This window comes from Oxyura jamaicensis, chromosome 17 (assembly GCF_011077185.1).
Source record: "Oxyura jamaicensis isolate SHBP4307 breed ruddy duck chromosome 17, BPBGC_Ojam_1.0, whole genome shotgun sequence".
In the NCBI taxonomy this organism is placed as follows: Eukaryota; Metazoa; Chordata; class Aves; order Anseriformes; family Anatidae; genus Oxyura; species Oxyura jamaicensis.
The window spans coordinates 611,835-639,399 of NC_048909.1; the positions used below are offsets into that span (position 1 = coordinate 611,835).

The following is a 27,565-nucleotide window of genomic DNA, read 5'->3' on the forward strand; positions in this document are numbered from 1 at the left end:
TTCATGTTGGTTTTAATCCCCCCCCCCCCCCCCCCCCCCCCCCCCCCCCCCCCCGATTTTTTTTGTGTCCACGTTTGCTTTCTGACACAGCAGTGCACTGAAATGGCTTCTGCCTGTTTGGAGAAGCCTCAGCAACTGCACGAGCTCAGCAGAGCTCCCCATGGAGAGCTGGGTGGAGCAGGACCACCTTTTGGCAGCAGTGATGTGTTAAAATTAGTCAGGTCAATCCATGAAATCACATCCTGTGAGAGGGCAGTAAGAACAGGCATGAAAGAGTGAGTCCTTCCCAGGCTTCAAGACCAAACAGGTTCAGGACATCGGGGGATGCAGATGGCACAAGTCACAACATCCCACACCAAAAGCAGGATCTCTCTATTCTCTGTGTTCAGAGATCCTCTCTGATCGCTGTATTTGGTTTCTATAGTCTGTGACAGACTCCAAATCCAACTATGCATCACACAAAACCACGCAGTGCTTCTACTGTTACTGTCTGATCTTCTTGAGAGCACCTTCCACTCCTCCATGCACACCTTCTTCTGTGTCACTCCTGTGAGATCAGAGGACTCAGAGGGCTCCATGTGACAGTGTTGCCCTTCCAGCAGCTTTGCTGAGCGCTCTGTCCCCTCTCAGCCTTCCTCTGCCCCCTTTTCAGTGACTCAGTGGCTTGCTCACACACCGAGGCCTTTCACAACGTTAGATTTGTGAGATTCCAGGTGAACGTCAGCTCCTCATGTGGAGCAGAAACCCAAGCTATACATCCCTCTGTACAACACTCTGCTATTTTTTTCTTATCCTGAAGGGCATCCAGTTCACTGTGCACAATTTTCCCCAGCTCCTTTGTTTTGATGATGATTCCCAATTGCGGGTAATTACTAAATTTCATTAGCAATTTCTATGTTTTGTGCCAAGGCCATTAAGGAAAAATATGAAACAACATCGTTTCCAAGGCTGACTTTTGAGAAATGCATCTAGCACAGTCGTTGCAGCCCAGCACCTTCCTGCTCCTTTACAGAAGACTAGACAACTCGGATATATCCTGTCTGCTTTGTCAAGAAGATCAGGTTTTTTATCTACCCTGGCATCATTTACTTTCAGAAAATCTGTATATCATCTTATCCATGTTCTTAATTATTTTCTATTCTAATGTTTATTCTAAGGATTTGCATACTAATAGATTTAGACTAATAGTTGCCTATGTGCCAAGAACACATTCTCCCTACCCCGATAAATAGACCTCTATTTGCTGTTCTCCAGCCAAACCATCCAACCCCTGTGGTTTGACAGATTTATTACAAACCCTTCTTCCGTGACTTCAGCTTTGTGCCAGTCCTTTCTGATTTCTAGCAGAGAAGCTAGCTGGTCCTACCTGCTTGCATACTCAAGAATCCTTGACTGCTGCTTCCATTTCAGTTGTGGCATTTCCCATCCCCATATACTGCATGAGTCATCCTGCATCTGCCCCCTCAGCCTCTCCATTGCTACCAAAAAAACAGGGCAAAGTGTTCATTTTATTTCCCGACTGTGCTTAGATTATCTTTCATCTCTGTCCCATCCTCAGTGCATACCAGCCCCACTTCTTTCCTGCTTCCCTTTCCATTTATATGGCTGGAAAGTTTCCAAGAGTTGCACAACCTGTCTTTTGCCATTTCCTTTAATAACCTTGACAAGGTTGCCTTCAGCCTTACTTTCAGACTTCTTTGCTTTTATATCCAAGTTAAAATCTCTTCCTATTATTGGTCTTTCCTCCATTGCCTGTGGACTCCCTGATCTCCTTCAACATCATCCCTTCCTCCTACCCACCAACCCCATAACCCAATTCCTGCTCTCACAGATTCTCAAGTCCCTGCCTTACCACCACGGGAAACCGGCGGGGCTTTCTGTCAGCAGGGGGGAGCTGCTGCTGACTCACAGCCTTCCTGGTTGCAAGGCCATGGGCCATCCTGTTTGTGCTTGGCCAGGGGAACAGGAGAGGTTAACCCCACTGTGGACCTAGCGGGTGGGTGGTGGTGTTCTGCTGCAGAGAAGAATGCTCAGAATGTGCTGGCTGGCAGCACCAAGGGGGTGCTGCCATAGCCCTGCATGCCTTTTGCCCACTGCACTGCAGGGTCCATACCAGAAATTAGACGAGTAATTTGGGCAGGTGCTTGCACCCACTCCAGATGACCCAGTGTGCCCCCAGCGACCAGATGAGATTCTTGCAATCAAGCAAAACTTGATAATGACAGTTATAATTTTTAGGTCTCTCCTTTCAGATACTCCCCAAAGCCATGAAGGGCTCTGCTGAGCTGTGCAGCACAGAGTGCCTTTAGTGCAAACCCACAAATATCCACAAAATTGGAGGAAAGATGTGGGAGGAGGAAAACTCTAGGAATGTGACCTGGGAAACATCTCTGCATTAGTACACCTTGCTGGAGGAAGAGTGTCCCGGTCACCACGAAGACCTGCTGTGCAGCAGCAGCACTGCCAGAGGGTCCTGCCCACATGCCCGGCTCACAGATGCCAGAGACAACCAGGAGCAGGACTCCAAGCCTGTAGTTTTGCATCAAGTCGCTCTTCTGGAGCACCTTTGCAAATGCTCTGCCTGGAACAGGTCTCCCCTGCAGCAGGAAGAGAGATGGGATCCTGTGAGTCACCTGCGTGGTCTGGCTACAGGCTGCTTCTGCACCAAGGCTCGGGGCATCGCTACCTTAGAAGGTTTGTACCGAGAGAAGCAAAGTGCTTCAAATTAGGACGAGAAACATTGCGGCTCTTGGAATGGCTCCAGCCTTGGCTGGGAAGTTGAGACATGCCTTGGAGGGGATGGGAGTCCCCTTGGAAGATAATCAGAGATTTTGCGTCTCTCCTACTTCCTTCTATTTACAAAGTCAGTGAAGCCAGAAAGCTGGTTCTCCACCCCCCACCCCACACATGACAGCCTCCCTGCTCATGGCAGGACTGGGGTACACCTCGGTGTGAGGTGCTCCGAGACAAAGAGGCTCCTGGTGGCCACTTGTGATTGACAGCCACTGGGGAAGAGGGTGTTAATCTGTGGGAGAGTTTCCAAACCCCTGCTGCAGCCAAGAGCAGGGCAGTGAGAGACAGTGCTGGAAGGACTTTGCTTCCTAAGGGCTCGTCCCCATCAGCAGGCACGTGTCCCAGGGGCTCCCCAGACGCTGGGGCAATGCCAGACCTCACTGCACCAGGAAGGAGCACTCTGTCCATCTCCTGCTCACAAAGGAACAGCTCCAACAGCGGTTCCCCCCCACACAACCCCTTTTTGCTCCCCTCTCTGCCTGCCAGCCTCACACCAACCTCTTGCTGGGCTACAGCAACTGGCTGCCAGGGACCATTGCACTGCTTTCTGGGCACAGCTTGTTGGCCAGACTGGCGGGGACTGGACTGGAAGGGCTCATCCAGAGCAGTGCCCCTTCATCACTGACCACCATTAGCGCCTGAGGCCCTGCTGCACGTCTGTTCTGCACATCTGCACTGAAGCTGTGATCTTGCACCAGGCAAAATGCATCACAGGGACATTCTCCAGAGAGAGGACTTAATACCTTTATTTATTAGCTGTCTGCCCTTCCTCTGTGCATGCTCAGGACAGATCTTTTCCTCCCAATAGCTAGGGACAGGCCCGTCTCCCTTCACTATTTTAAATCAGGAAGAAACACAAAACACTTCTCAGACAGATTCCAGCTCTTGCAGCACTGCAGTTGGCAAACGGAGCAATTGTAACACAAAACTTCTCTGCACCCAGACAGAAATGTTAAGCACCAGGAGGATGTGGGTGGCCATGCCCCATCTGTGCTTCATGAGACCTGCAGTCAGAGCAATATCCTCCTACTTTGCAGCACACAGAGGGATGGCAGGAAGGGATCTTGGATGGAGAAACTCAAGCAAAACCTCAAAGCAGCTGAGAAACTCATGGGGTTTGGATGGAGGCTAAATGTCTCTACTGACATTTCCTCGAGGTTCAACTTCATGGATTAACCTGGAACCTCACACTCCGTCTTGTAGGCAGCTAAATTCCTCAGTTCAAAAAGTCCCATGGCCTTTGAGCTATCTCAGTGTTGGGTAGAAAAGCAGAATCAGATTCCTCAGCTGGCCTGCAGCACTGAAGGAGAAGTTGGACACATGTTCTGCGAATAAGCAGAGGCTGGTGATACATTATAATCACGTTGATGTTTATACAAAACAGTAAAGGTCACACACTGACTTGGTTCTAATGGTTAAGGGCAGCCAAGATACAGAAATTATATCCCTGGCACCTCACAGACCAGTTTACCTCCATGTGCCTTTGGTTCCCTAGCTCTACCAGCAGCTACAGGAAACTGGTTGCCTTTCAAGGAGACACAGCAAGTTCATTAACTGGTGGCGAGAAACTGGCTAGGGAGCCTCCATGGTCTGGTGCCAGAGCAACACCAGAGATTATTATAGCCTAAGCCGGGGTGCAGCACTCGGCCGAGAGGGGAACCTCAGCTCCTGCTTCAAACATCCAGAAGAACACGTGGTTGGGCATTTGCTAGTGATGCTCCTCAGCAGCTGTGCTTTGTCAGGGCTTCCCCAGCCCCAGCGCCCATAAACAGGGGCACAAACGGCGTGAAAGGAGTGAGAAGCTTAAAGTACTGCAGGTTCCTCCAGCACTGCCACAGGACCGTCCAGCTCTACTTACTGCTCCTGTCAAGAAACATTTTCCAGACAAGAGGCTAGTATAGGACTGATGTCCAGGGACAGAAACCACTGTGGGTCAAGAGTCTGAGCACACAGACCGAAACAGGTGTTGACACTTATTTTCCCACCAAAGGCAGTGCAGTGTCCTCCCTCTGCCCAGCGATGCAGGCATACGCTCTCCCTCTCTCACATTGTTCCCCTACAGCACACTCCCGCGTCCCCCTCCAGCTCCCAGCAGGATCCATGGAGCTGTGCCTCACCACAGTCTGAGCAAGGATTCAGACATGCAAATCCTAAGGTGTGCGCGTGTTGCAACAAGGAGGAAACTGTTCGGCACAGGAACTTGGCTCTTCTTAGGAACAGATTCAGGGAACGAGTTCATGAAAAACCTAAGTCTCTAAATATTTTGTTTTGATCCATGAGCCTGGCAAGATCTCCTGTGAACATGCACTTGGTTTGGACTACATGGGCCAAGGAGGAAGAAGCAGGAGTGGTAGGAAGCTAGAGACAGGCTCAAGCGAGGCTTGGGCTTGGGGCAGAGCAGGCTGCTGGAAAACCAGAGGGTACGGCTGTTCCTCAAAAGCCGTTCCATCTCAGGAGGAAATCCTAAAGGAATAACCGCTCACCAATATGCAAAGCACAATGGAGACATAATCCCAGACAGCCAAATGGGAGCAAAAACATTGGGAAGAAGGGCCTCTATTTGCCTCTGAAATACAAGGCTGCTGACCCAGGCAGACAATGAAAGGGATGATGCTGCCTCAGCCCCGTCTACCTCTGGCTGCCTCTTGCTCATCTTGAGAAGTGTTAGGGCCAGACTGGCTCCTTCAAACACTTCAGCCATGATGCTAAACTGAAGGGAAACCCTCAGATACACAGCACTGTTCTGTTGAAGAACACTGTTCTGTCTCAGATACACAACACAGATCTGTTGAGAGCCTTTTACTCTAATACAGAAGTCTTGATACCAAATATCTCTTACTATTAGTGTCTCTTGGCTTATACGACTGAGCAAAGGGTCCTTAAACAATCCCAAAGGCTGGTTAAAGAACTGCAGATCAACAACACAAGCTGGCCGGACATAACAGAGCAGGGTGAGAGGAACGACAATTGTTTCATGTTCCAGGATTGGATCTGGGTGATGTCCCACATCCCCGCAGAAGGTAATGAACATGCTGTTCTGTGCCGGTAGAGTGTACACTACTGCTCCCCCACACAACATCAGTCTTGAGGTAGAACTCTCAACTGTATGGTTATTTTTCAAGGGAAAAGAGGAAATTTTATGGCAGCCAAAAACACATACCAACAGCAAACCCCAAATCTTCAAGCCTGTTCAGGAGAGCAAAGAGCTCAGCTTGACTTGGCCTGGCTGGACTTCTGCAGGACAGCAATAATGAGCTCGTCCCTTCTCTGAATGGTAACTGGAAAGGCAGTGCTCAGCTCAGCAGCTAGCACATCACCGTGTGTGACAAGGGTTTTCAAGTGGTGTGGGTGGCTTAGGAGCCAGGGTCTCTATGTGACACTGATGGCCTGTGTGATGGCCTGGTTGTTTAAAAACCTTACGGCTGGCAGAAACAGCAATGACATGAAAGAAAAGGAAAAATGGCAGGTTGGACTCTCCTCCCAGGGAAAATCCAGGGAAGTCCATGGATATAAAAAGCAGAGAAGAGCTGAGACAGTGGGAATGTGAAATCAGCCAACTGCCCTTCTGCACTGAGACATGCAATTCAAATGAGGCCTCAGTGGGAATCTACGGCAAATTCACTGCCAGGATAAAGGCTGCCGTTTGCATGGCCGGCAGCAACTACATTGCAAAACAGTGAAGTCATTATCGATTTCCATTAACAGCTACAGAGAGGCTTCAGAACAAGTCTGTGACATGGAAAACACTGTGATTGGGATCCCAGTACCCTCCAGTCTGGTGCATTTTGTGATTATTGACCTTGCAGTGGAAAGCTCAGGCTAAGGAAACAGCCCCCTTTTTATTTCATGCCTCCATGAGAAGCTAAGGATATTTCTGTTGAATTAGACTGTGTGAGTGCTTTCCTTCTCTGCACAGACTGGAGTGGAGTTCAGATCCTGAACCTCAGCTATAGGTCCACGTGATGGATTATTTATTTCTGTAGCTGATCACCAACTATATAATTTAATACAGACTTATAAAGAAAAGCCTCAAACCTTCCTCCTTTATTCTTCTATTTTTTATTTTTTATTTTTTAATGTACTAGATAAAGAACAGCAGAAACAGGCGAATGTTCATTATTTGGGAAATCCTTCTGGCAGACATGCTCAGCACTGTGGACTCAAACTCTAATTCTTTAGTCTAGTTGGCCATTTTTGTATATGTCTCCTTTCTGGAAGAAAGACCTTGACCTCCTGTCAGCTTTGGAGTTTGTAGACTAATATTTGCCCAAATCCAGGGGAAAGTCATGAGAAAAACTGTTTTGCATTAGGAATAAGAAAAGAGGAAAACTTTGAAGAGACAAGGTGACAGCAGGGAAGTCCATAGCACCATGACCATCGTCTGTCCAAACCAGATGCTGACATCTGTTCCTGGGCAGCTGAGTTGCTGTTGTTCAAGACCAACAGCTAGAGGGATAGGGTCTTGCTCTCACTGCTTAATTAGCCATGAGAGTCCAGTCCTCACTTATGACTCAGTCCTCATCTGCTGAGAAAGATGATGCTTTCCTATCTGATCCCAAAGATCTAGAAACACATTTTTCATTCACTCTAGGAACCTCAAGGACATTCTCAAAGTGGTTCAAAGGAGAAAGGGGAAAGTCCAGAAACTCAGAATTTAGCAGCCAAAATGGTCCCATCATACTGTCTAGGAGCAGCTGTACACCCAAGGTGAGATAGTCTGAATGTGAAAAGAGGACTCAAGGGCAAGAGGTCAATGCAGCAGGTTAACACAGCCTGGGATTTTGCGTGGGGCCTCATGGAGCCAGGCACGCAAACCTCACAAGTGCTTCAAGTCCCTGATGAGTTCCTCTCACTGGAAGCCCCTGCTGGAGGCAGAGCATGCAGGGCAATGGGGCTGCCCAGGCAGAGGGCTGGTGGCTGCGGAGCCGCGCTGTGTGCACTGTCCCTGGCAGGAAGCTGTTTGTCTGAGAGGCAAGGAAGCAAGAAGGCTTTGGAGACGGCAATCCCATGCCGTTTCTCACTGGTTTTCCCAGCTACCGATCCAAGAGCGCCTCTGTTTACTTCCAGCCTTCCTCTCTGCTCAGCTGCCAAGCAGCCTTAACGACCGGACGCAAACTGCTCCACCAGGAAATGCGCTGGATCGCATCAGATAAAAAGGCCATTGCAGTGGGACACTGCTGGTGTTAACCCTGCTCTACCTGGGTCGCAGCAAGGCACCTGAGGCCAGGGTTACTAGCGGACAAGTGAGCCCCAGCATCCCAGCCCAGCAGAGCTCTGCTCTGCAGGTTTCTGCTCTCAGGGCCTGAGGTTTTGTACTGCAGGCTGCTCTGTGGAACCATGGGGCTGCCACAGCTTGGATACAGTCTGAGTGATGCTGAGGAGCTTGCAGGCATAGAGAAAGGATGTGCTGAGTGCCCATGCCCACAGCTCTGGGTTCTAACCCTGTGTGCTCGCAGGGGCAGTACACTGATGGGAGCTGTAGGAGACCACTGTGCTGCCGGGAGCTGTGGCTCCTGAGGGTTTGCCCTGTGGTGCAGCCAGAGTGACTTCACCAGGGTTGTTACTGACTCATGGGGATGAAGGTGCTTTTGAGGAGGCAAATAAGATACAGGGACTCACTGTAGGTCACAGCAGTTCTGCAGACGGTGAACTGACATGCCCTGGCTCAGTCACTCCACTGTTGAAAGCCAGGACACATGTAGCCTCTCTGAGCTGTGCCAGCAGTGGTGCTGCACTGAGCATGGCCCATAGTGCCCACTGAAGACCTGCCATGACTTTCCCCCCCAAAAGTATAACTCTCAGCAGAACTGTGAGTCTCAGGTGCTAAGTCAGGGCTCATGAGACCAGGCCAGGCTCTATCCCACCTTCTCCTGTCATCCTGGTTGTGTCATGTAACGTCTCTGGCCACTTCCAGGCTTTGAAGTTCCTGTGCTCCAGGCATTTGCCGTGACATCGTCTGTCAGTGCCACATACCCAGGGCATGGCTGCAGCTAAGTGAGACCCAGTCTCACTTAGCAGGGGGTGGAAAGTCAGGAAAGCAAGCAACAATTAAAGACAAAACCATCAGAAAAGCAGGAGTGCTTCTCCGCAGAAGACATGTATGTTCTCCACACAGAGCACAATGCAGAGGAGTAGTAGAGAGGCTCAGGACTGGGATGTATTAGCAAGCACCTCAGGCTCCTCCAACATCCTTTAGCACATCTTCAAAAAACAACCAGAACTGTGTGCATCCGGTGGGGCTGATCCACGGGGCTTGTTGGGGGCTAGCGCAGGGCCACTGGCCGCCTCCCTGTCCCACCACTTGTGTGGACGTGAAGACCCTAGCTGAAAGCACACAAATCACTGTTACTCCCCTGCTCTGGCTACAGCAGGTAGGAGATCGAGGAGCCAGGTGAGAATTAACTGCCTGGGGAAGGCCAACACTCAAGTGATGGCCCAATAGAGCCTGGGAGGAAATCTTCAGCCAATCCCTTCTCACCACCCAACCTACTGTCTTTCTGTAATTATCCCAAACACTTCTGTTAACAGCCATCTCCTTCTTCTATAAATCACCAGTCTCCTTTCCCTCTTTTTGGAAAGGGCTGGTGTGAGTCACCCAGGAAGACATGGACTTGTTCCAGTGCAGCAGTGACCAGAGGGCAGAGGGAGGGGAGAGGACTTGTGCTCTTCCTTAGCTCTGTTCCCAAACCCATCTCCATCCATAAGGACAGACTCTGAACTTTTACCATCATAGAATAAAGGAAAATAAATCCTACAGTGTCTTAGCCCTCAGCAGAGGCTTTCTCGTGGGTGCAGCATGCGGCTGGATGAGCAGGGCAAGCCTGACAAGCAGCAACCAATAACTAATTCTGGCTGTGTTTGCACTCGTTAAGATCTGCTCCATATTCCCTGTGTTCAAAGCAAGATAAAGGCTGCATTAAAACAGTTACCAAGTGACCCTAAATAATACGTCCTGCTATTGCTATCCTGACTTGCTAGCACAGAAGCTGATCTGATTTTGCTCCAGTCTTTGACCAAGGACCAAACATTGCATTAAGCCAAAGCATCCAACAGGCAAATACTGTCTGGGCTTGAGGTCAGGAGCAGTGCAGGACCTCACCAGCATTTGGTTGCTTAAGGCATGAGCTGAGCAGAGGCTCAAGCCTCCCCTTTTATCTCCTTGGCTTAAACCAGTCTGCTTCCAGGCTGCATGTGCGGGCTGCTTCTCCCCATATTCTTCACATCCCATTGAGCAGCTGAATTTCTGATGGGGCAGAACTTCTGCGCTCCAGAACCCAGTGTACCAAGGTATATGAGGCTGCCTTTTTGGAAGCATAGCTGGCAGAAACCTATTTAATAGCTTTGACACTCTTTAGCTCCACCACTAGCCTCGTTCCTGCTAATCCCTTCCCAGCGCTGCCTGCATGCCTGCTTGAGTCGCAGGGGAGCGATGCTGCGTGTGACACGTGGTTATTGTGTCTAGCTGCTCTCACGCATGTTGGCCTGGGGCCAGGCAGTAGAAGGATGCAACCTTGAGCTGGCTGAGCCCTGCCTTTCCCAGCGATTGAAATGGGAGAGGGTCTGAAGCAGGAAGAGCAAGGAGGCAGCTTTTCCCTTTCTTTCTGCAGCAGCTCCCCACCCTGCCATGCCTGCCAGGCGTGCACATTCCTGACCTGGTGCCAGGATGGACGTGGGACAGCCCGAGCATGGCGTGGAGCTGAATGAAGGCTGTGGCCGGGGGGAGTGGGTCCTGGCCGGCCCTGCCGAGGCCAGGAGGAAACCTGCGGGTGCTGCCAGGCCGATACGGAGCTGTGACTCACCCAGTGGCACAAATAGGGCAGTGAAGCAAAACAAAACCCTTCCCCAAAGACCACATGGAAACACATTGGGACCAGCTTGACCTGAGGTCAATATTCTGCTTTTCTTTCAGCACTTAACCTGAGCTAGAACACCTGAGCTAAACAGCTCCAAACGTAGTGCATCCAACCCTCGCCTCATGGACATTTCCCCTTCAAACACACACATCCTGCTTGCTGCCTCACCACGCCAGGCATGCTGGCTGTCCCTCCTCATAGCCCCCCAGCTGCATCAAGGCGCAGGCCATGGCAGCACATCAGGGTGCGGTGTGTTCTGCACCACCAGTGTGGCTTCCTGGGCCTCAGGCTCTCTGTCAGCACTTCCACCCACGTTGCTTAGCACATGTAGAGAAATCCTTTCAGTCCTCCTCCAGGCTTTGCAAGAACCCTTTCAAAAATGCACCTTGGCACAATGCAGTAGAGCCTGGCTTGGGTTTGTAGCGCCCACCAACACAAGTTGTGGACACTGCCCTTCATGAGCAAACCTGGCAAAGCAAACAATACTTCAAAACTATGTCAGCGACCAGTGCACAGGCTGCAAAGGGCTTGAGCACCGGTCTAAGTGGCAAAAGTTATTCGCATTACCTCCCTGAAATAAGCATGGTAAGTGTGTCTGAACTAGAATGTAAACAAAAAGGGCATCTTTCAGCTTTCACAGGGATGTTTTCCCTGCCAAGTGGTCCAGCTGCTGGATCCTGAACTGAATCTATTCTATTTCCCATAATAATCACCTAGCTGTAAACTAATGCAACTTCACGAATAACAGTCAGGAGATACATGTGGCTGTGGTTACCTTGTGATGCAAAAGTGATGGCACAGGTCTCATTACCCAGACTGTGAAGATTAAGGATTTCATCTGATAATATGAACCACAGGGACTAGTGAGTCCAAAGAAGGGCAACGAAGCTGGTGAGGGGTCTGGAGAACAAGTCTTATGAGGAGCGGCTGAGGGAGCTGGGACTGTTCAGCCTGGAGAAGAGGAGGCTCAGGGGTGACCTTATTGCACTCTACCTGAAGGGAGACTGTAGCAAGGTGGCGGTTGGTCTATTCTCCCACGTGCCTGGTGACAGGATGAGGGGGAATGGGCTAAAGTTGCTCCAGGGGAGGTTTAGGTTGGATATTAGGAAAAACTTCTTTACTGAAAGGGTTATTAGGTATTGGAATGGTCTGCCCAGGGAAGTGGTGGAGTCACCATCCCTGGAGGTCTTTAAAAGACGTTTAGATGTAGAGCTTAGGGATATGGTTTAGTGGAAGATTCGTTAGCGTTAGGTCAGAGGTTGGACTCGGTGATCTTGGAGGTCTCTTCCAACCTAGATGATTCTGTGATTCTGTGACTGTGTGCAGTGGCACTAGGGGCAGAGAAAGGGCTGAGGGGGCTGGGGTCACTGCTGAGTGGAGGGCACAGCTCTCTGGGCAACACAGCCACTTCCAGACAGCCACACCAGGATCTGCCAGCTGAGGACGTGGGCCCCTGAATTAGCAGAAAACTCCGCTCTCTTCTCACTCAGTACCGGATAGCAGTGGAAAAACAAGCAGGCAGGACTCTGCCGGGCTGGCTTTGTCTCTGGCAGGGGCAGTCCCTGGGAAATCCGGCGCTGCCCCGTGGGGCGGCTGCTGCACTGGCCCGCAGGGCACGGAAGCACTGCGAATAGGAACGGGGGTCCCGGGAGCAGCAATCAGGGAAGGAAGCACCGGGCCCGGGACGCTCACAGATGAGACAGGAAGGGATTACACATATCCCACCACCCTAAGCATGCGTCCCCCTCGAACAAAGCCGTTCCTGCCGCTGCACAGACAGGGCTGGGAAGGGGCTCCCAGCTGCTCTGGGATCACTTTCCTTTCCCACTGTCAGCACCTGCTTAGAGGTTACTGACTATGACCTTTGGGGTAACCCTGTACCACAGCTTTACTGCCCTGAGAAAAGATGGGGATGATAAAGCAGTGCAAAGATGCTGAGCCCCCCATGGTCCTCCAGCCCCAGCGGACACGCAGCCTTGCTGAGCTCTGGGTATTTGCAGCAGAGCCGAGTCCCCTGAGGGCAGCCTGCGTGCACTCTCTCCCATCAAACTAGAGACCAAGGCAGGAATAATATGAACATATATTTTTAGCAGCAGCAAATTATTTCTCTTACAGAGGGAATATTTCCATGCTGGGCTTTTTCCCTTCCCTTATCACAGATAGTATATTTAGAGCGTGAGAACTCTACCTCGCACAAACAAATGCTGCCAGGCCACCGTGCTCAGCGAGGGAGCTGCTTCTGGCCTCTCTGACATGCCCCTTTTTCGGACAAACCCCAATCTTTGCTCCACAAGTGGGAAATGTCAAAGGGAGAGCTGAGTATGGGACAAATGTGGACAGGAAGTGAAAATGCACTCCAGAGAGTTATCAATCAGCACGTTAGTGAAACTGTAGCTGCAAACAGCAAAGCTGTACAAAACCCGAGGCAGACCCTGAGCCCTGCTGCAGTGACGAGCAGCTCCTTTGGTGCAGCAGAGCAGACTTCACCGCTTCCCCTTTGGCTGCAGGTGCAAGCAGGAATCCCATGGGATGGCTGGAACGATCGGGGACATCCCCAGAGCTATCTGGCTGCTAAAACACATCTTACTTGCCAACACTCTCACCCAGAGAGTGGCTTTATAGCCTGTGCTGAACACAGCGCATGAAAGAAAGTCCCTGACAGATTAAACCCCTGCCTAGCAAATAAGCAAGTGCCAGGTTGACAGAGAAGTGTTCAGACTACTGCCGCCTCTTATTTTCACTCTGCTTCCCCATTCCTCTTGCACATCACAGACTGCTCAGGCAAGCCCTGTTGCCCTGTCCCACCACCCTGGCCCATCATCTTACCTCTGAGCTGCTGCTCTGGTGCTGCTCTCTGGCAGGGAACATGCAACAGGCAGAGAAGCCCAGACTCACAGCTATGCAGGCTTCTCATTCCTAGAGAGGAGGCTGATTTCACAGGCTGTCCATGGCAAACATCCCTGCGATTTTTACAGTTTGTCATGGATGAGCCGGGGAAAAAATGTTATGCATGGTGGTGAATCTGCGTGCTCTGCTTGGCCAGGGGGTGTAGCGACTCAGTTACTCCTGGCTGACAGGGCCCAGAGCACTCCCTGCAGCCTCTCTAACTCAGATTTAACGCATTTCAAACAAAAATGCATCAAATGCTGTATTTCCACACTGAACATAGGGATTTCATGGTCTGTATGACTTTCATGACATCAAGATTGATACGGACTCTTAATCATAGGTAACAGTTGCTAGATGAAGCTGCAGGGTAAGGCCCTGTTATGCCAGAGGCCAGCCTGCATTTTCTGCTCTCAGGCTTGCGCTGTTTATTTTCCCTACACCTCTGCCTGGGCTAGCAGCCCTCCCAACAAGAACAAAACGTCAAGTCATTGGGCTTTTTGCAAATCACTGCACTGTGCCTTCTGACCTGCACCAAGATAACTACAACAGCAGCATGGGAACGGAAACAAATTTGACTGCCTAAATACTCACAATTTGTGGTCAGAGACAGCGTCTCGTAGCAGCAAGTTGCTTACACATTCATGAGATCCCACAGTGGTAAATGCACTGAGAAGCAATGATGCACCAAGGAAATGATGCACCCAATATGGGTGAGCTTTACCCACAGCAGCCCCGAGTCAGGCATCCAGACTCTGGCCCTTGCCTCTGTAGCCTCCTGTCCCCAAGGGGAGGCTCATCCTGGAGGCATCGCACGCAGCAGAAGGTGGAAGCAGGCAAGTAAGGCAAGGATCAGGCTGTCTGTGAGTTCTGTCTCGCACGTGAAGTTGAAAGGATTTATGGGTCCCCACCCATCAACTTCTTTTCCTACTGCGTGCTTATTAGCCCAGTGCATACTTTAAAGTATGAATGACGTATCTTGGCATGTTACCATTCTTTTTCTTAATCCGCTTGATCCAAATTTCCACCAATTAACTGGGATTTTCCCAGCCATGAGTTATACAGTCACAACCGTCACCTCCAAATTCAGATCCTGACCCTGCATGTCCTCCACTCCTTATGTGTCTCCAGTGCATGCTCCCACCTTCCTGCAGACCCAGTGGCAGCAGGATGGACAAGGCTCTGGCCTGCCCTGTGCATCACCACAGTTCTCAGACCTGGTCTCCTACCAGCTCTTTTATCACCATTAATGGTTTATTGGTGGAGTAGAGAAGGTGTTGGAGTGGTTTCCATGCTTGGCAGATGGGCTGGGGCTATGGCAAGGCTCTCAGCCTCTTCCACTAATGACCTGGAGCAGAGGAAGAACAACCAGCGGCAGCAGAGCCAGGCTGTGATCTGCAGTGCAGGGCTGCACAGGCAGAGCCCAACTGCGGGTGGTGGCATCCTGCCGCACCAGCCCCTGGCCCCTTCCCCAGAAAGGCCACAAGCTGCTCTCCTGGATTGTGCATGGGCATTTCTGGTGAGGTCTGGGGGCACGGGGGAGCCCTGCACAAAGTTATCAGAGTTATCGGGCTGCAGCTAGGACCAGGGCAGACACCAGGTGGGGCTTGGCCAGCCCTGGAGCCACCTGGAGTGGGAGCGGGTCCCTGGTGCAGTCCTGCGGGAGCACGTCACAGGTGGGAGGGAAAGAGCGGAGCAGAGCACAGCGCTCTGCCAAGACTCGTTTCTCCCATGCATGGGGCCAAGATCGGCTGCACTGATATCAGCCCCACGTACTGTTTGCAGTTGGCTGGTTTCTCCAGGACCTCTGGCAGGGAGCGAGGCTGAGCCCAGAAGCTGGGCTGCACCATGTGAACCACTACTGGTGGAAATGAAATCCCATTGAAATTGGAGCACATTTGACGCAGTGGGAAGAGCACAGACTTCCTAGAGCCGAGCTGGCAGTGGGAGAACAAGTGCTGGTGTCTCCCCCCCGTACCAAACAAACCGGCGGGGCTGCGTGGTGGCTCTTCCTGGGAGACCCCAGTCCCTGGGGGGCCCAGGGCACACAGGGCTGGCAGAGGGGCACTGCTGCTGCTGAAACTTGAGATTAATGGGGGTGGGATTGGGGGTGGGGGGGATAGGAGCTGGGAGAACTAGCAAGCATTGACACTGTTTCTCAAGACCTGGATTTCTGAAAAAAGTGGTTTGGTAAGGACCACCAAGCTGAAACCCAGATCCTGGGGCCATCCCGGCAGAGAGGTGGGTATGGTTTGGGATCCATATAAGCAGCACACGGGCCAGCTGCGGGACCATGGGAGGAGTCTGGCAGAACAAAGTACACAGACATGAATTGAGGGACCCTTGCTATTCCTTCCTGATCACTTTGGTCCAGAAAAATACTTCAAAGGTGCAAACATGGGGGGGGGAGGGGGGGGAGGAGGTGGAACAAGCAGTAAAAGCCAAAAAAAAAAAAAAAAAAAGGAAAGGAAAGGAAAGGAAAGGAAGGGAAAGCAGATGCATGTTTGGGGCAGTACTTGAATTGAAAACCCAGACAGTGGGAGTGTGAAAATGCGATTTCCAGACAGACGCCTTCTCTTCTGTGTGACCAGATGACTGGCTACAGGAACAAACCATCTGATACTGGGAGATGCACGTCCACACACATCTCTCATTGGGTATTTCCAAGATTCCAGTCCCTGCATGAAGGGAGGGATACTGCTCTTCCCTTATTATCTGCTTATCATGCTGCTGCTACCCCAAATACACTCTAGACCTGGGGGAAGGCAATCCCTGGGCACTTGCTCCAAGACCCAGCAGCAACAGAGAGTTTTCCCATAGGGGCCACGTACAGGTGTTGTGGCAGTCACTGCTGAGAGACTCACAAGACACCTGAAATGCAGCAGAACCACTCAAAGGTTAAACCTGAGAGCTGGGGTGAAGACTTCACACTCTGAGAAATAAAGGGATTGTTCTGGAGCATGCCTGTTGCTTCACTTTCTAACTCACTTGTGCATGCAGAGCTGTTGTTAAAATTTCTGGTGCAAAGGAGAGAAGCACGACCTAGGCTGTCTATGCTGACTGTGAGCGGGTTGGAGCCCATCATGGGTCCACAGTCACACTGGGGAGGGGACAGGAGAAGGCTGGGCGCAGTGTGAAGGATGAGGGGAGCTACTGTTCGGCTGTCCCAGTGCGCAACGATGCAGCTGCACTCTGACAGCTGCAACAGAAACCATCTGCCCACGTGCTGCACTGGACAGTGGGAGGAGAGCAGGAAAGATTTCTAGGATGAGAGGGCCAAGAGGAAGCTGGGGTCTCCCATGAGACAGAGGAGCTGAGCATGGCAAAGACCTTTGTGGCATAACCATCGCTGCAGGGCTGGGGTACCCCATGACAGAGAACAGGAAGGAGGGAAGAAGGAGTGGAGTACTCTGTGCAGAGGGCTCCAATGGGATCAAGACAGAGAAATGGAGGCAAAAGTGTTAACAGATAATAAATGGTCCCTGCAAAAGCAGCTTCCAGCAGGTATTTGGTGGTTAACTTCTGCCACCCGGTCAGCAGGAAGCTTTGGGAAGTTCACAGTCCCAGAGGGGAGGGAAAAGCTTAACTCAACAGCAAACACCTGGTTCAGAAGCAACTCCGGGTTTGCATAGATCTGGGCATCGTTTACAGACTGCACAATAGCTCCACATACAGATGATCTTTCCATGCTCAATATCTGTTGTTTCACCTGTCCTACAATGGCGGCAGTTTGACAGATGAATTCAAGGGTCATGTCCAGTAGTTTCACACCACGGTCTCCCTAACTGCACTGCTCCATCCTCTGCTTTCATGCAAGTTAGGAAAATCCAATGCAGCCTTCAGCATGGGGAAGGCCACCAAGGGATTATTCACTTTCTGAAAGGATGAGAAACTCATTAACACCACAGATGGCCTGGTTCTTCCAGGCCTCTTGCCTAAAATGCAAGTCCAGCAAAGGCCACAGGCTTTTTAAGATTACAGTTATGTGGAGTTCATGAGGTTACATAAAATATTTAGGGTGGGGGCATGAGTAACACAGGGGACTACATTTATGGCCAGTGCATGCCTGCTGTACAGCAGGGGTTACCCCACGGCTGAGCTGCATCCAGCCCATGTGCTAGTATTTGGATCCCTTCCACCAACATTAGCAGCTGGGCTCTGAGGGTAGCTCAGATCTCACCTCTCTGCTCCAACAGCCACCCATGGGCTGCAGCGGTGCGCTGAAGGGTCCCAGTGTCCCAGTGCTGGGGATCAGGAAGGATCAGTCCCAGCCAGCACGGCCACCAGGTCTGCACTTCTAGTGGGAGCTGAGACCACGCCAGAAAGGGTGGCTCAGAGCAGAGCAAAACGCTTTTCTAACTACTGAGCCCAGCATCATGCTTCTCACCTCTGTCACCTTGCACTCAAATGGCCCTCTTTTAGGCAAAACTAAAATTAAAGGTTAAGGAGAGACAATTGACAAGGCAAGGACCAGCCAGCACATCTGGGAGCAGAGAGGAGGCGGCAGAGCCTGTGCTGGCCTGCAAGTCCCCCGAACGCAGAGGGGTTGGGTGTCTGCATGGCCCCCCTTTGCTCAGGAAGAAGGAACAACAACAGGAAGAGAAAAGTACTCACTCAGACAAAAGATAAACAGAACAGCTAGATAGTGAAGCCAGAAGTTGCTAATTAACCTCAAACTGGAGTCCTTTGGAAAGGACTCCAAGTGGAGCATTCCCTTCTGAATGGTGAGCAGACAGAGCAGTACTGAGACATCTGCTGCTGCTGCAGCCCCGCTGCGCCAGTCCCAGCCACTGCGCTCCCGCTGAAACCTTGCTCTCGGTGTGCCCTGAGCTGTCCTGGGCGTGAAAGCAGGAGCAAGCAACCTGGAAAGGAGCTGCACCTTGCTGTATGCTCAGCCTAAACCTTGCTTTGGTTTGACAACAGTGGTTTGGATCCTTTTATGCCTCCTGAGGACAGCAGAGTCCCTCTCCCTGCCCTCGCACAGTACCGGCATAGATTGAGCTGGGTACATGGAACCAGAGCGCAGAGCTGCAAGGCACCCAGAGCAAACCTACACTGCAGCATCACGAAATCTTGCAGGAGTTCAGCTCGTAAATAAAGCCCTTGCCCTTGCTGAGTGTATTTTGCATGTTATATGATAAGGAGATTTACAGAAGGGGGTTGAAGCACAGCTCCCTTAGGCAAAGAAATAAATGAGAGAGAAAATTTAAACTGATTGCTCAAACCCAAGGGCCAGTCAGGAACAATCTGGGCTCCTCAGAGCAGGAAATGACACTCAGCTGAGCATCTGTGTGCATGTCAGGACGGATTAGGAGCCTGTCAGGAACTCGACATCAGCTTTACAAGACGATTATGTGAGGAAGGGCTGCAGCAATGCTCTGCATACCAGAAGCACTACTATAAGCACTGCAGCCCCACAGCATCTCAGAGCAGCTGCCACTGTCTTGCAATACATTATTTCATCTCCTCTCTCCATTGAACATCTTCAAAAAAATGACTCTTGGCTGAGATGCAGAAATGTCAAATTTAGCTGTTAGTAAGGGCAGGTATTCAAGTGCAGCCTCTGGATGTAGCGGGATTCAACACCCTGCTCTGCCCACGAGGTGCCTGGCTGCATGCTGCTGCCAGACCCAGTTGTGTTTGAGGGGCGAGGGGTAATTCCAGTCCTGCATTAGTCAAGTTGTCGGTATCAGCTTGAACGGAAATAAGCCTGGCTGTAACACATCCCTAGACTGGTGGTCTAGACATACAAACGTGTTAAGATTCTACATTGTTCCAGTATTTTTGAATTAGGAAGAGATATGAATAAAGCCTTCATGTACAGATGAGTAGCTCATCCCTCAGTTTTCACCGTGCATAGCCTACCAGGCTGTAGGAAGACAACACTTTTGGATCCAGAAATGCTGCCAGGGCACCCTGTGCTACAACAGGGTGGGCTCCTGAGTCTCTAGCATTGCACCACAGAGCTTGCAGTGGCAGGGTCGTGGCAGCATCATGGGGCTCAGCTCAGGCCACGGAGCAGCCCAGGACGCAGAGTGATGGCAGGGCAGCCAGCCAGGGCTGCCCCAAGCACTGCAGGCGAGATGCCCATGCCTCCACTCGCGGCAGCAGCTCAGCCAGCCCGGCCAGGAGGCAGCCCTGTACACACCACCGTGACTGACCCCGGTGCCATGCAGTGCAGCCAGCTCTGCAAGCAAGAGCTTCTTCCTGCAAAAAATTTTGGTCATACAACTCTACAGCATATAAGTGCAACAGATTGCTTTTACCATTCTGCACTGGATTTTCTTTTCAATTTCCAGCATTTGTGGTGGGGGCTGAATACTTCTTGCAAACATACCACAGCTTTTGTACCTCTGATTTTCTTTGCAGAAGGAAGGAGCCTTAGAAAGTTCAATCCAGCTGCTTTCCACTGTGGTAGTCTCACATCATGGTGTGTGACAGATGCTGCCCCAGAGTGTTTTTTTTTGTTTTGTTTTTTGTTTTTTGGATTTCCTGGAAACTCCCAACTTCTTGTCTATAAACACATTTTGAGAGCAAGTAAGTCCACAGCCTAATGCCTTCATAATGCCTTCAGCTTCTGGGCTTAAATCCTGCTGGCCAAACCCTTATCCACTCACACTCCAGCCATACAGCACAAGTCTAACAGCAGGAAAACCCTTGCTGTGAAATGACACTTGAGCTCTGAGCCTCTGCAAAACCTGAAGAGCTGTGATGAACTCACAAGTCATTTGTTTTATCACAGACTAAAATCTCTCTTAACAAACAAATTTTCTGAAATAAAGAAGAAATTATGAACTGGTTTCAGCACAGCCAGGCAACTTTACCTCCTTGCCAAGCTGAAAGTCCCACAAAGTGCTGAGTGTGTCACAGAGGCTCTCCCGAAAGCTGGTGGATCAAGACAGGATCTGTAGCAGGTCACTCATATCCCCAGGTGCCTCAGGACTGGTGGAAGAAGTCCTGGAGATGTCCGTGTCTCTACCAGGATCTTACACCACCTGCCCGGTTGTTAGAAGTTCAAAGCTGGAGACATGAATGTCACCACAAGGACCCCAGATCTGCCACTCAATGTCAAAGGCAGTCCCTGTGCTGACTTTGAAAGGACCTCAGATGGGCCTCAGGAGAGAAACATTTCTTGTCAGCACTCACAGTCCCTTTCTGTACTCAGACCAAACTACCTATCAAACTTGTATAGACCCAGGGGCTCCCAGAGGCCCCTTCCAACCTCAGCTGTAGGAATCTACACATTTTTCCTCTTTTTCTTCTCATATACTTTTGAGGACAAATACAGTGAGCTCAGCAGCAGCAGCAAAGTAGGCAAATGTTTTCCATCCTTCTGGGGCTGAGATGCTGCTGGGGCGGGTGGGAAGCAGCAGGGTGCCGTGTTCAGCCCCTTCGAGCAGTGCGCCACCTGCTCGGGCGGGTGCCAGAGCAGCACCCGCAATGGCCAAGGCGGGCGCTTGGACTCGCAGCTACTGCATGGCCCCCAAATATCTAGTGTGATATTGGGAACATAAAACAAAACAGAAGTCCGAAGTGACAATTCAGACAAAGATAGTAAAGTGATAAATAATGGACAGGTTACCAAAGTCTGGAGAGCTCATATGTACGGGAAAGTGGCTGTCCCACCTGCAGAACAAGACTTGGACACTTTTGGTGATCACTGAGCTATCAACACAACTTACACATAAAGGGACCATGACTGAGCACCCTAACTATTCTGATTTATGCAATTAATATATGCTATCAGATTTTAAGCCCATCAGATTTTAAATGCTCTAAACATGTTTTGGAAGCTTTCTACAGTAAACATTCCCCATGAAATACCCACGCCCTATGCCAACCTAATGTCTCCAATCCCTGTGGCTGAGACCAGCCCATACTTTTATGTCCAATTTCCCTCTCCCATTGAGAAGATTGCACTCATAAACCCATTCTCAATGACTGAGTTGCAGGCACGTGAATTTGAGAATTTATTGAGGTAGGTTTCTAAAAGCTCTCCATCCCTTTCTCCCAGAACATATTACAACACTGATGAAACTTGAACCAGCGTTTTATAATATTACAATTTAAAAAAGAGTGCTAACAAACTGGTAAGAAAGCATCTCAGCATCTGCCATAAAGCAACCATTGATTGTGCAATCTATTGATGAAGCTCAAGTAAAAGGTTTTGGGTATTTGACAACTAAGGAAGAGAACAATCTGGATGAGAACAGTCTCACATGCTGAGAACATTCTCACAACTAAGCATGGAATGGAAAAAGATCTAGTGCCCCCATACAACACACAACTGCGATTGCTGCTTTTCTTGATAAATTCTGCTATGAAAAATAGCCCAGAAATTATAGCAAACAAAGCAAACAAACATTTTTTCTCTTAGAAAAATCACAACCACATGATATAGTGAGATAAGAAATGGTGGAAAAGATATTGTATTGTTGTTGATGAGGGCCTACATGTGTTACACTTCAAGAAAAACAAATGACTCCCTCTCAGATTGAAGAATTTTTTTTTCTCAGTTGGAGAAAGAAAAATATAAAGCAGCTCAACTGCATCCCTGAAATTGTGCAATTTACTTTGCATATTTGGCAGCAAAAGTAGAAGAAGCAGTTTATAATCCAGGGTTTTCACACAAATGTCAGGTTCTTGGTTCTCTAAGGAGCATTTCATTTTGGTATGCTTTTTAAATTAACACTCTAATGCTATGTTAGACTTAAAGGAATACCAGTGACTTAAAAATCATGTAGCTGTTTGAGCATTTTTAATGATTATTGTCACAGGCATCCCTAGAATGGCTGCAATTGAAGCAGATCAGAAAACCTGCACCTCAATCCATAGCTTGGGTTTTATATATATAATCAAAGCATTTTCTGTGTAGCCAGTCTTTCTGCATATGTTTGGTTGTGTCCTCAACACAGCACAACGGGCAAAGACCTGAAGGGGACTGGCTATCAAGAAATCCAAAAGCTGTGGGTAAGCAAAGGGTGCATGCAGTAGTTAGGGTTAAGTTTTCTCTAACCATTTCAATATAACAATGTGAATTGCTGTACATTTCACTGTTTGTAAATGTTGATCTAAACTGCATTAAGGTTAGTGCTTAACCATAGTGAGAATTATGCATAAAACCACCTGCAAAGCTCTTTTTTTGCCCCAAGAGTTGGTTCTATATTTGAAGACACTGAACATCTGGTGTGAAACACATCTGGAGAGAATGAGATGAGCACTACCTGCCTGCAGAAACTGCCCCAGACTGGATAAAATCCTTCAATAACAGCCACTTTTTGGAGAGGAGCTCTACCATGCAGTTCCCCTATCAGGGCATCAAAGGGAACCAACTCTGCTGCCTCCAAAAAGGAACAAAAAAAAAAACACCAGGGAAGTGAAACTGTGATAATTCATTAAGTCCTAAGGACAGAGTCCTATGACTGGGCACAGTCCTGTGTCACATGAAAGGTGTGGGAAAATGCTGAAGAGTTGGCTACACTTGCATTTCTAGCTTCAAAAATAGCCTGAGAAGCACACGGTAACTTCCCAGCTGCCAGCAGCTCTGCCCATCCCCAGTCTTTCTGCATGGGTCCCAGCCCTCCCTGTACCTGGCCAGGGCAGGAAAAAGTTAATTCTGCTCCTCTGGCTACACGCAGGCTTCACGCCCAGGCCCAAGCAGTGGCTGGAGTTACAAGCAAGTTTAAGCCAATGGTTAAACCTTGAAGACATCCCGGTGTGTAATGCATTTTCCAGTTATCTCATCCAGTATATCTAATCACTGCACTGCCTTTATAGACGAGACAAAACCACACACAAATTACACCGACACTAAAAACAACATTTAAGAGGGCTGCCCTTTGCAATGTTATCCAGGTTTATTCTGTTTACAACTGTTTACTGCCCTAATCTCCCCAAATTACCCAGGGTCTAACATGAGATGTAAACAGGCAAGAAATTTGGCTACTGGTTCTGAGGATGGGTGATTTTATGAGTTCTGATGTGGATAATAGGAACAAAACAGACATTTTTCAGAACTGGTGGGGATGCTGTTGCAGGGCGTGTGCCCAGCCGGGCTGCAGCCAACGGTGCTGCCTGCAAGGGCTGCCCAGCCCGTGCAATGATCTGCGGCCTGGGGAAGGTGCAGGTCTCTGGCAGCGGTCTGCAGTGCAGTGACAAGACCATGACGTCGCTTTTAACACTGTGTGGGCTAAACCAGTACTACAGAGATTTTACCCTGCCCTGCTGTTATGGTGGTGAGAGTTGAACAGCACTTGGGGAGCACAAGGAGAATGAAAATCCCCAGAACACGGTGTGTGATGACCCTGCTCCCACTGATGGATGTGCCACAGATGCCGGAGGAATGCTGTCTGGGTACCAGTGCTGCAAACCGTGTGTCCCTGAAGCAAGCAGGGAAGACTTCAACAACTCTGCTTTGTCACAGCATCCCACTTTGCAGTGACACCTACACTCACTGGGGACTGAGAGTGGACGGGGACTTAAAAAACAAGAAGAGCATCCATAAATGTGTACAAAGAATCAAGTCAAAATATAAAAGTGAGAAATAAAGTACAGCTGCACGGATGCATTCATCATTTCCACATACCTGCAACGCAGCTTGCTCAGTGTTATGGTCAGGTCACAGTCAATGTCCCCAGTTTTTTTTCTAGAAGACCAAAGTGACAAGGGAAAAGGGAATACTGGAGAAGTATTAGCTCTGCCCCCAAGGGTACTCTGCTCTCTGGAGGTGCATGTCCCTGTCAGCCCTTGTACTGTTTTCTTGTCAGCTCAGGGTGTTTGTCCACACAGCCCTGCACACATTGCTCGCATGTGTATGCTGACACAACTATTTGTTGACTGATGCGGTAAACCAAGCCAGTGAACTCATTTGTGTTGCATATAACCCTGCAAAAGAAAAATGATTTGTACGTCACATCTTTTTTTTTTTTTTTTTGCATGCTTTCTGTAGCTAAACATAGCTTGCCTTTGTTTCATTGCTTCAGTTTTTGAGTGGCAGCAAGCATCTGGTAATTAAACACAATTTTCCAAAGTAGGTTTCTAAAGGAGACTTTGAAAAATAAGAGCCTTTAAAAGCTCCAAAAAAGGCATCACTATTTCCTCTTCAGCTCAGTACAGTAATAACAGAAACAGTGACTGCTGCTAGTGTGGAGCTGAGGAGCACGGCCAGCACTGATGCTACATGCACCCAGACAGGAGCCCAAACAACAGCTGAGAAGGAAACGCTCAGCAAGGAGCAGGCTTCATCCAGCATCAGGCCTCAAGCTGCCCACCCTTGTGACTGAGTCCAGTTAGACTTGGCAGGTATTTTTAAACAGCATTCAGAAGTGAAAGAGTCTGAAAGTGGGAAGTGCCGATGCGCCCCATGAATTTGCAGACTAGCAGCAGCTCAGGTGTCCTTTCTTGCCTTCTGTCTTTTTTTAAGGGAAGAGTATGGGGAAGGATGCACATACTGTGCAGAAATGGTCAAAAACGCAACAACCTCAAAAGAGGAATCCTTGGTTAGACTCCCAGGGACTGAGCAAGCAGAGGTCTCCACAATGCCATGCTGCCTTAGGCTCCCATCCTGCTGCTGCAGACGATGGTGGCAGGGGTGTGGGTGACTTGGAGCGGACAGAAGAGTCCTTCCCAGACTGATCACCTCCATCCTTCATGGCTGTGGGCTCATGGAGCTTGGGAGCTGGATTCTGTATTTTTTTCCATCTCTTTGTGGTTGGCACACAAGGAACCCTTCTGTTGCCACCATGGCTCCACTGGTTGTGAGTCCCCTTATTCTTTCTCCTCCATCTCTGGATCTTGTTTTCCCTAGATATCCAAGCTCTGAACTAAGCACTGTGTGATTTTTAACACACAGGCTTTCAAAATGAGGAAGGGTGATGAGCAGTGGCTAACTCTTTTTCCAGTGATCTCATCACTGTTTTAAAAGGGGAACCCAGATAAGCTTTGTGGTCACAGAAATACCTATATTCCTTAGAAACAGAGTTTCAAAATTCATGTGCAATGGCACATATAATTTACACATACAGATGCCATGACTTGTTGCTCAAATCGGCTCTCTGCATTCAGAAATTCTTTGCTAATCTAGGTGTCTGTTCATTCATGTATTCAAATTGCTGCTGCGTGTTTGTACTTGTTATGGTAACTATATGCAGGAATCAGGCACACCTTGTTTGCACATTTTTACCCAGACAGTTGCATATTTGGCATGACCGTGCAGTCCAGAGAATATTTATGAATGAATAAGAGTCACTTGACAGAATCAGATGCTTGGGGAAAGGATGGTGAAAAAGCAGCTCTGCTTTGTACCACTTAACACTGAAAATAGGAAGGACTGACATCTGACAACCTTGCCTAAGCATATGCTATTCAGCCTCTTCTCCTAAAGAAGCTGAAGGTATGCGTGTCAGTCTAGACCTGCCAGAATACAGTATTGCTGAGCTGGAGTCAACTGGGAAACAGTCCAGATGCATTGACCTAAACTAGTCTTATTTATTCTGGTATCATAATTCTTGAAACTAACCATTGCTATAATTATTTCCACATATCTATCTCCTTCCAGCAGGCTGCTCCTTTTTCTTAGCAGATAATCCTTCTCAGAGTCACTCAATGATATTCCAGATCATTCAATTTCAAAACCAATTATATGTAATTAGAGGAATTTCTACAACCATTCCCATTACTGGATGCACAGGAATGATCTGCAATTCATCTTGATTGATGGTGCTTCTGAAAAGGCTTTGAAGAACTTTCTAATGGGAAAAATGTTCCGTCAAGACAATTTTCCCTCTTTTTCTCCCTCTTTTTATCTACAGAAGATGCCTAACATGAACACATGGTCTTCAGTTCTGAGCGTGGGCGAACTTAGAGTTTATTTCCAGCTTCACATCAGATTCGAGGCTTGTGACATTTCAGTTAACCACTAGTGAAACTTCCCATTGCGATGCAGTAACAATAGTTTAAGAGCTGTAGGTGAAACAGGATTAGTGCAGTCTGTGTTTCAGCTGGCTCGATGGAAACAAGGGATTTGTTCCTTTTTCCGCTACAGTCAGTAGCAAGACTGATGTGACCTCAGAGAGAGCAGGACTTTCCACAGAATATTTCCATCTTAACAACCCAGACCCAACTCACTCTGGTTCCTGAGCACCACGGCTCCCACCACGCTCATCTCAATTCTCCCAAGCCTTTTTCCCTGTGGGCTTTCCACGGTGCACTGCAAGTAGGAACATCGGGTTCAGAAACCTAATGGAATTCAAACATGATAATTCAGCCCAAGTATTTGCTCTAAATGCAAACATCCATACCAGTCAGATTTCCAAAAGCACCCAGGAAAGCTTAACGATCCAGTGAGAGACAATCTGCGTCCGCTGTCCTGAAAATCACTGCCTTGCCACATCTCACCCTTGTTTTAGGGGAAACTTTTATTCCAAAAGAGATGATTGATTTGTGCAAGTGCCAAGGAAGACGCTGAGATGTGTTGTTGTCGTGATGGTGGTTACCAGCTCCTCACCTGCAGAGAGGCAGCTCACACTGTAAAGAGAAAGCGAAGCATCGCTGGCAAATAGTGAGCATGAGGCCTTAGGCAGTGGGTTTCTGGGCAGCTGCTCCTGCCACAGCATCAGCATACCCTATCTGAGACCTCTGTGTAATTGCATACGGGTCTCAAACAGGGATAACAGCACTTGTAACTTCCTCTGGGTGTGCATTCACTTTTATTACTCGGGGGCAAATGTCTGGGGATTATTTAATTCAAATGATCAAATGCATCTCACGTAGTATTTGACCCCATTCCCGGTGTGATTCGGCTTGCTTTGCAATTTGGCAATCATTGGCAGACAACTTCTGGGAAACAGACTTTAAACTTGGGGGTTAAAAAAGAATGTAATTCGGATTAGCACTGAAATTAGAGCTTTGCTATCTAGCAGGTCAGATTTTTGGTTCACACTGGTTTTATATTAGCATGGCAGCAAGCTGTACTATGCTAGAAGAGCACAAGTCCAGTATTTGTATATGTATGCAATTTAATCTCATTTTTCTAT

General features: G+C 49.1%; 1 protein-coding gene across 12 annotated transcripts in view; it reads right to left on the bottom strand.

Annotated features, from left to right (window-relative positions):
- EXD3 (exonuclease 3'-5' domain containing 3) overlaps nucleotides 1-27,565 on the bottom strand; it is a 297,653-nt gene that overhangs the window by 77,091 nt on the left and 192,997 nt on the right. The window contains exons 21-22 of one of the 12 annotated variants that reach the window (XR_004755034.1): nucleotides 26,658-27,056; nucleotides 20,012-24,416 (exon numbers count right to left, since the gene is read on the bottom strand). The exons of 10 other annotated variants lie outside the window; for them this stretch is intronic. Coding sequence is in view for 1 of the 2 variants with exons in the window: in XM_035341984.1 (XP_035197875.1) it covers nucleotides 27,033-27,056 (24 nt within the window). In the remaining variant the exon portion in view is untranslated. Of the gene's footprint in view, nucleotides 1-20,011; nucleotides 24,417-24,453; nucleotides 27,057-27,565 lie in introns of those variants that run through there. One more of the 12 variants, XM_035341984.1, reaches the window with a different exon arrangement.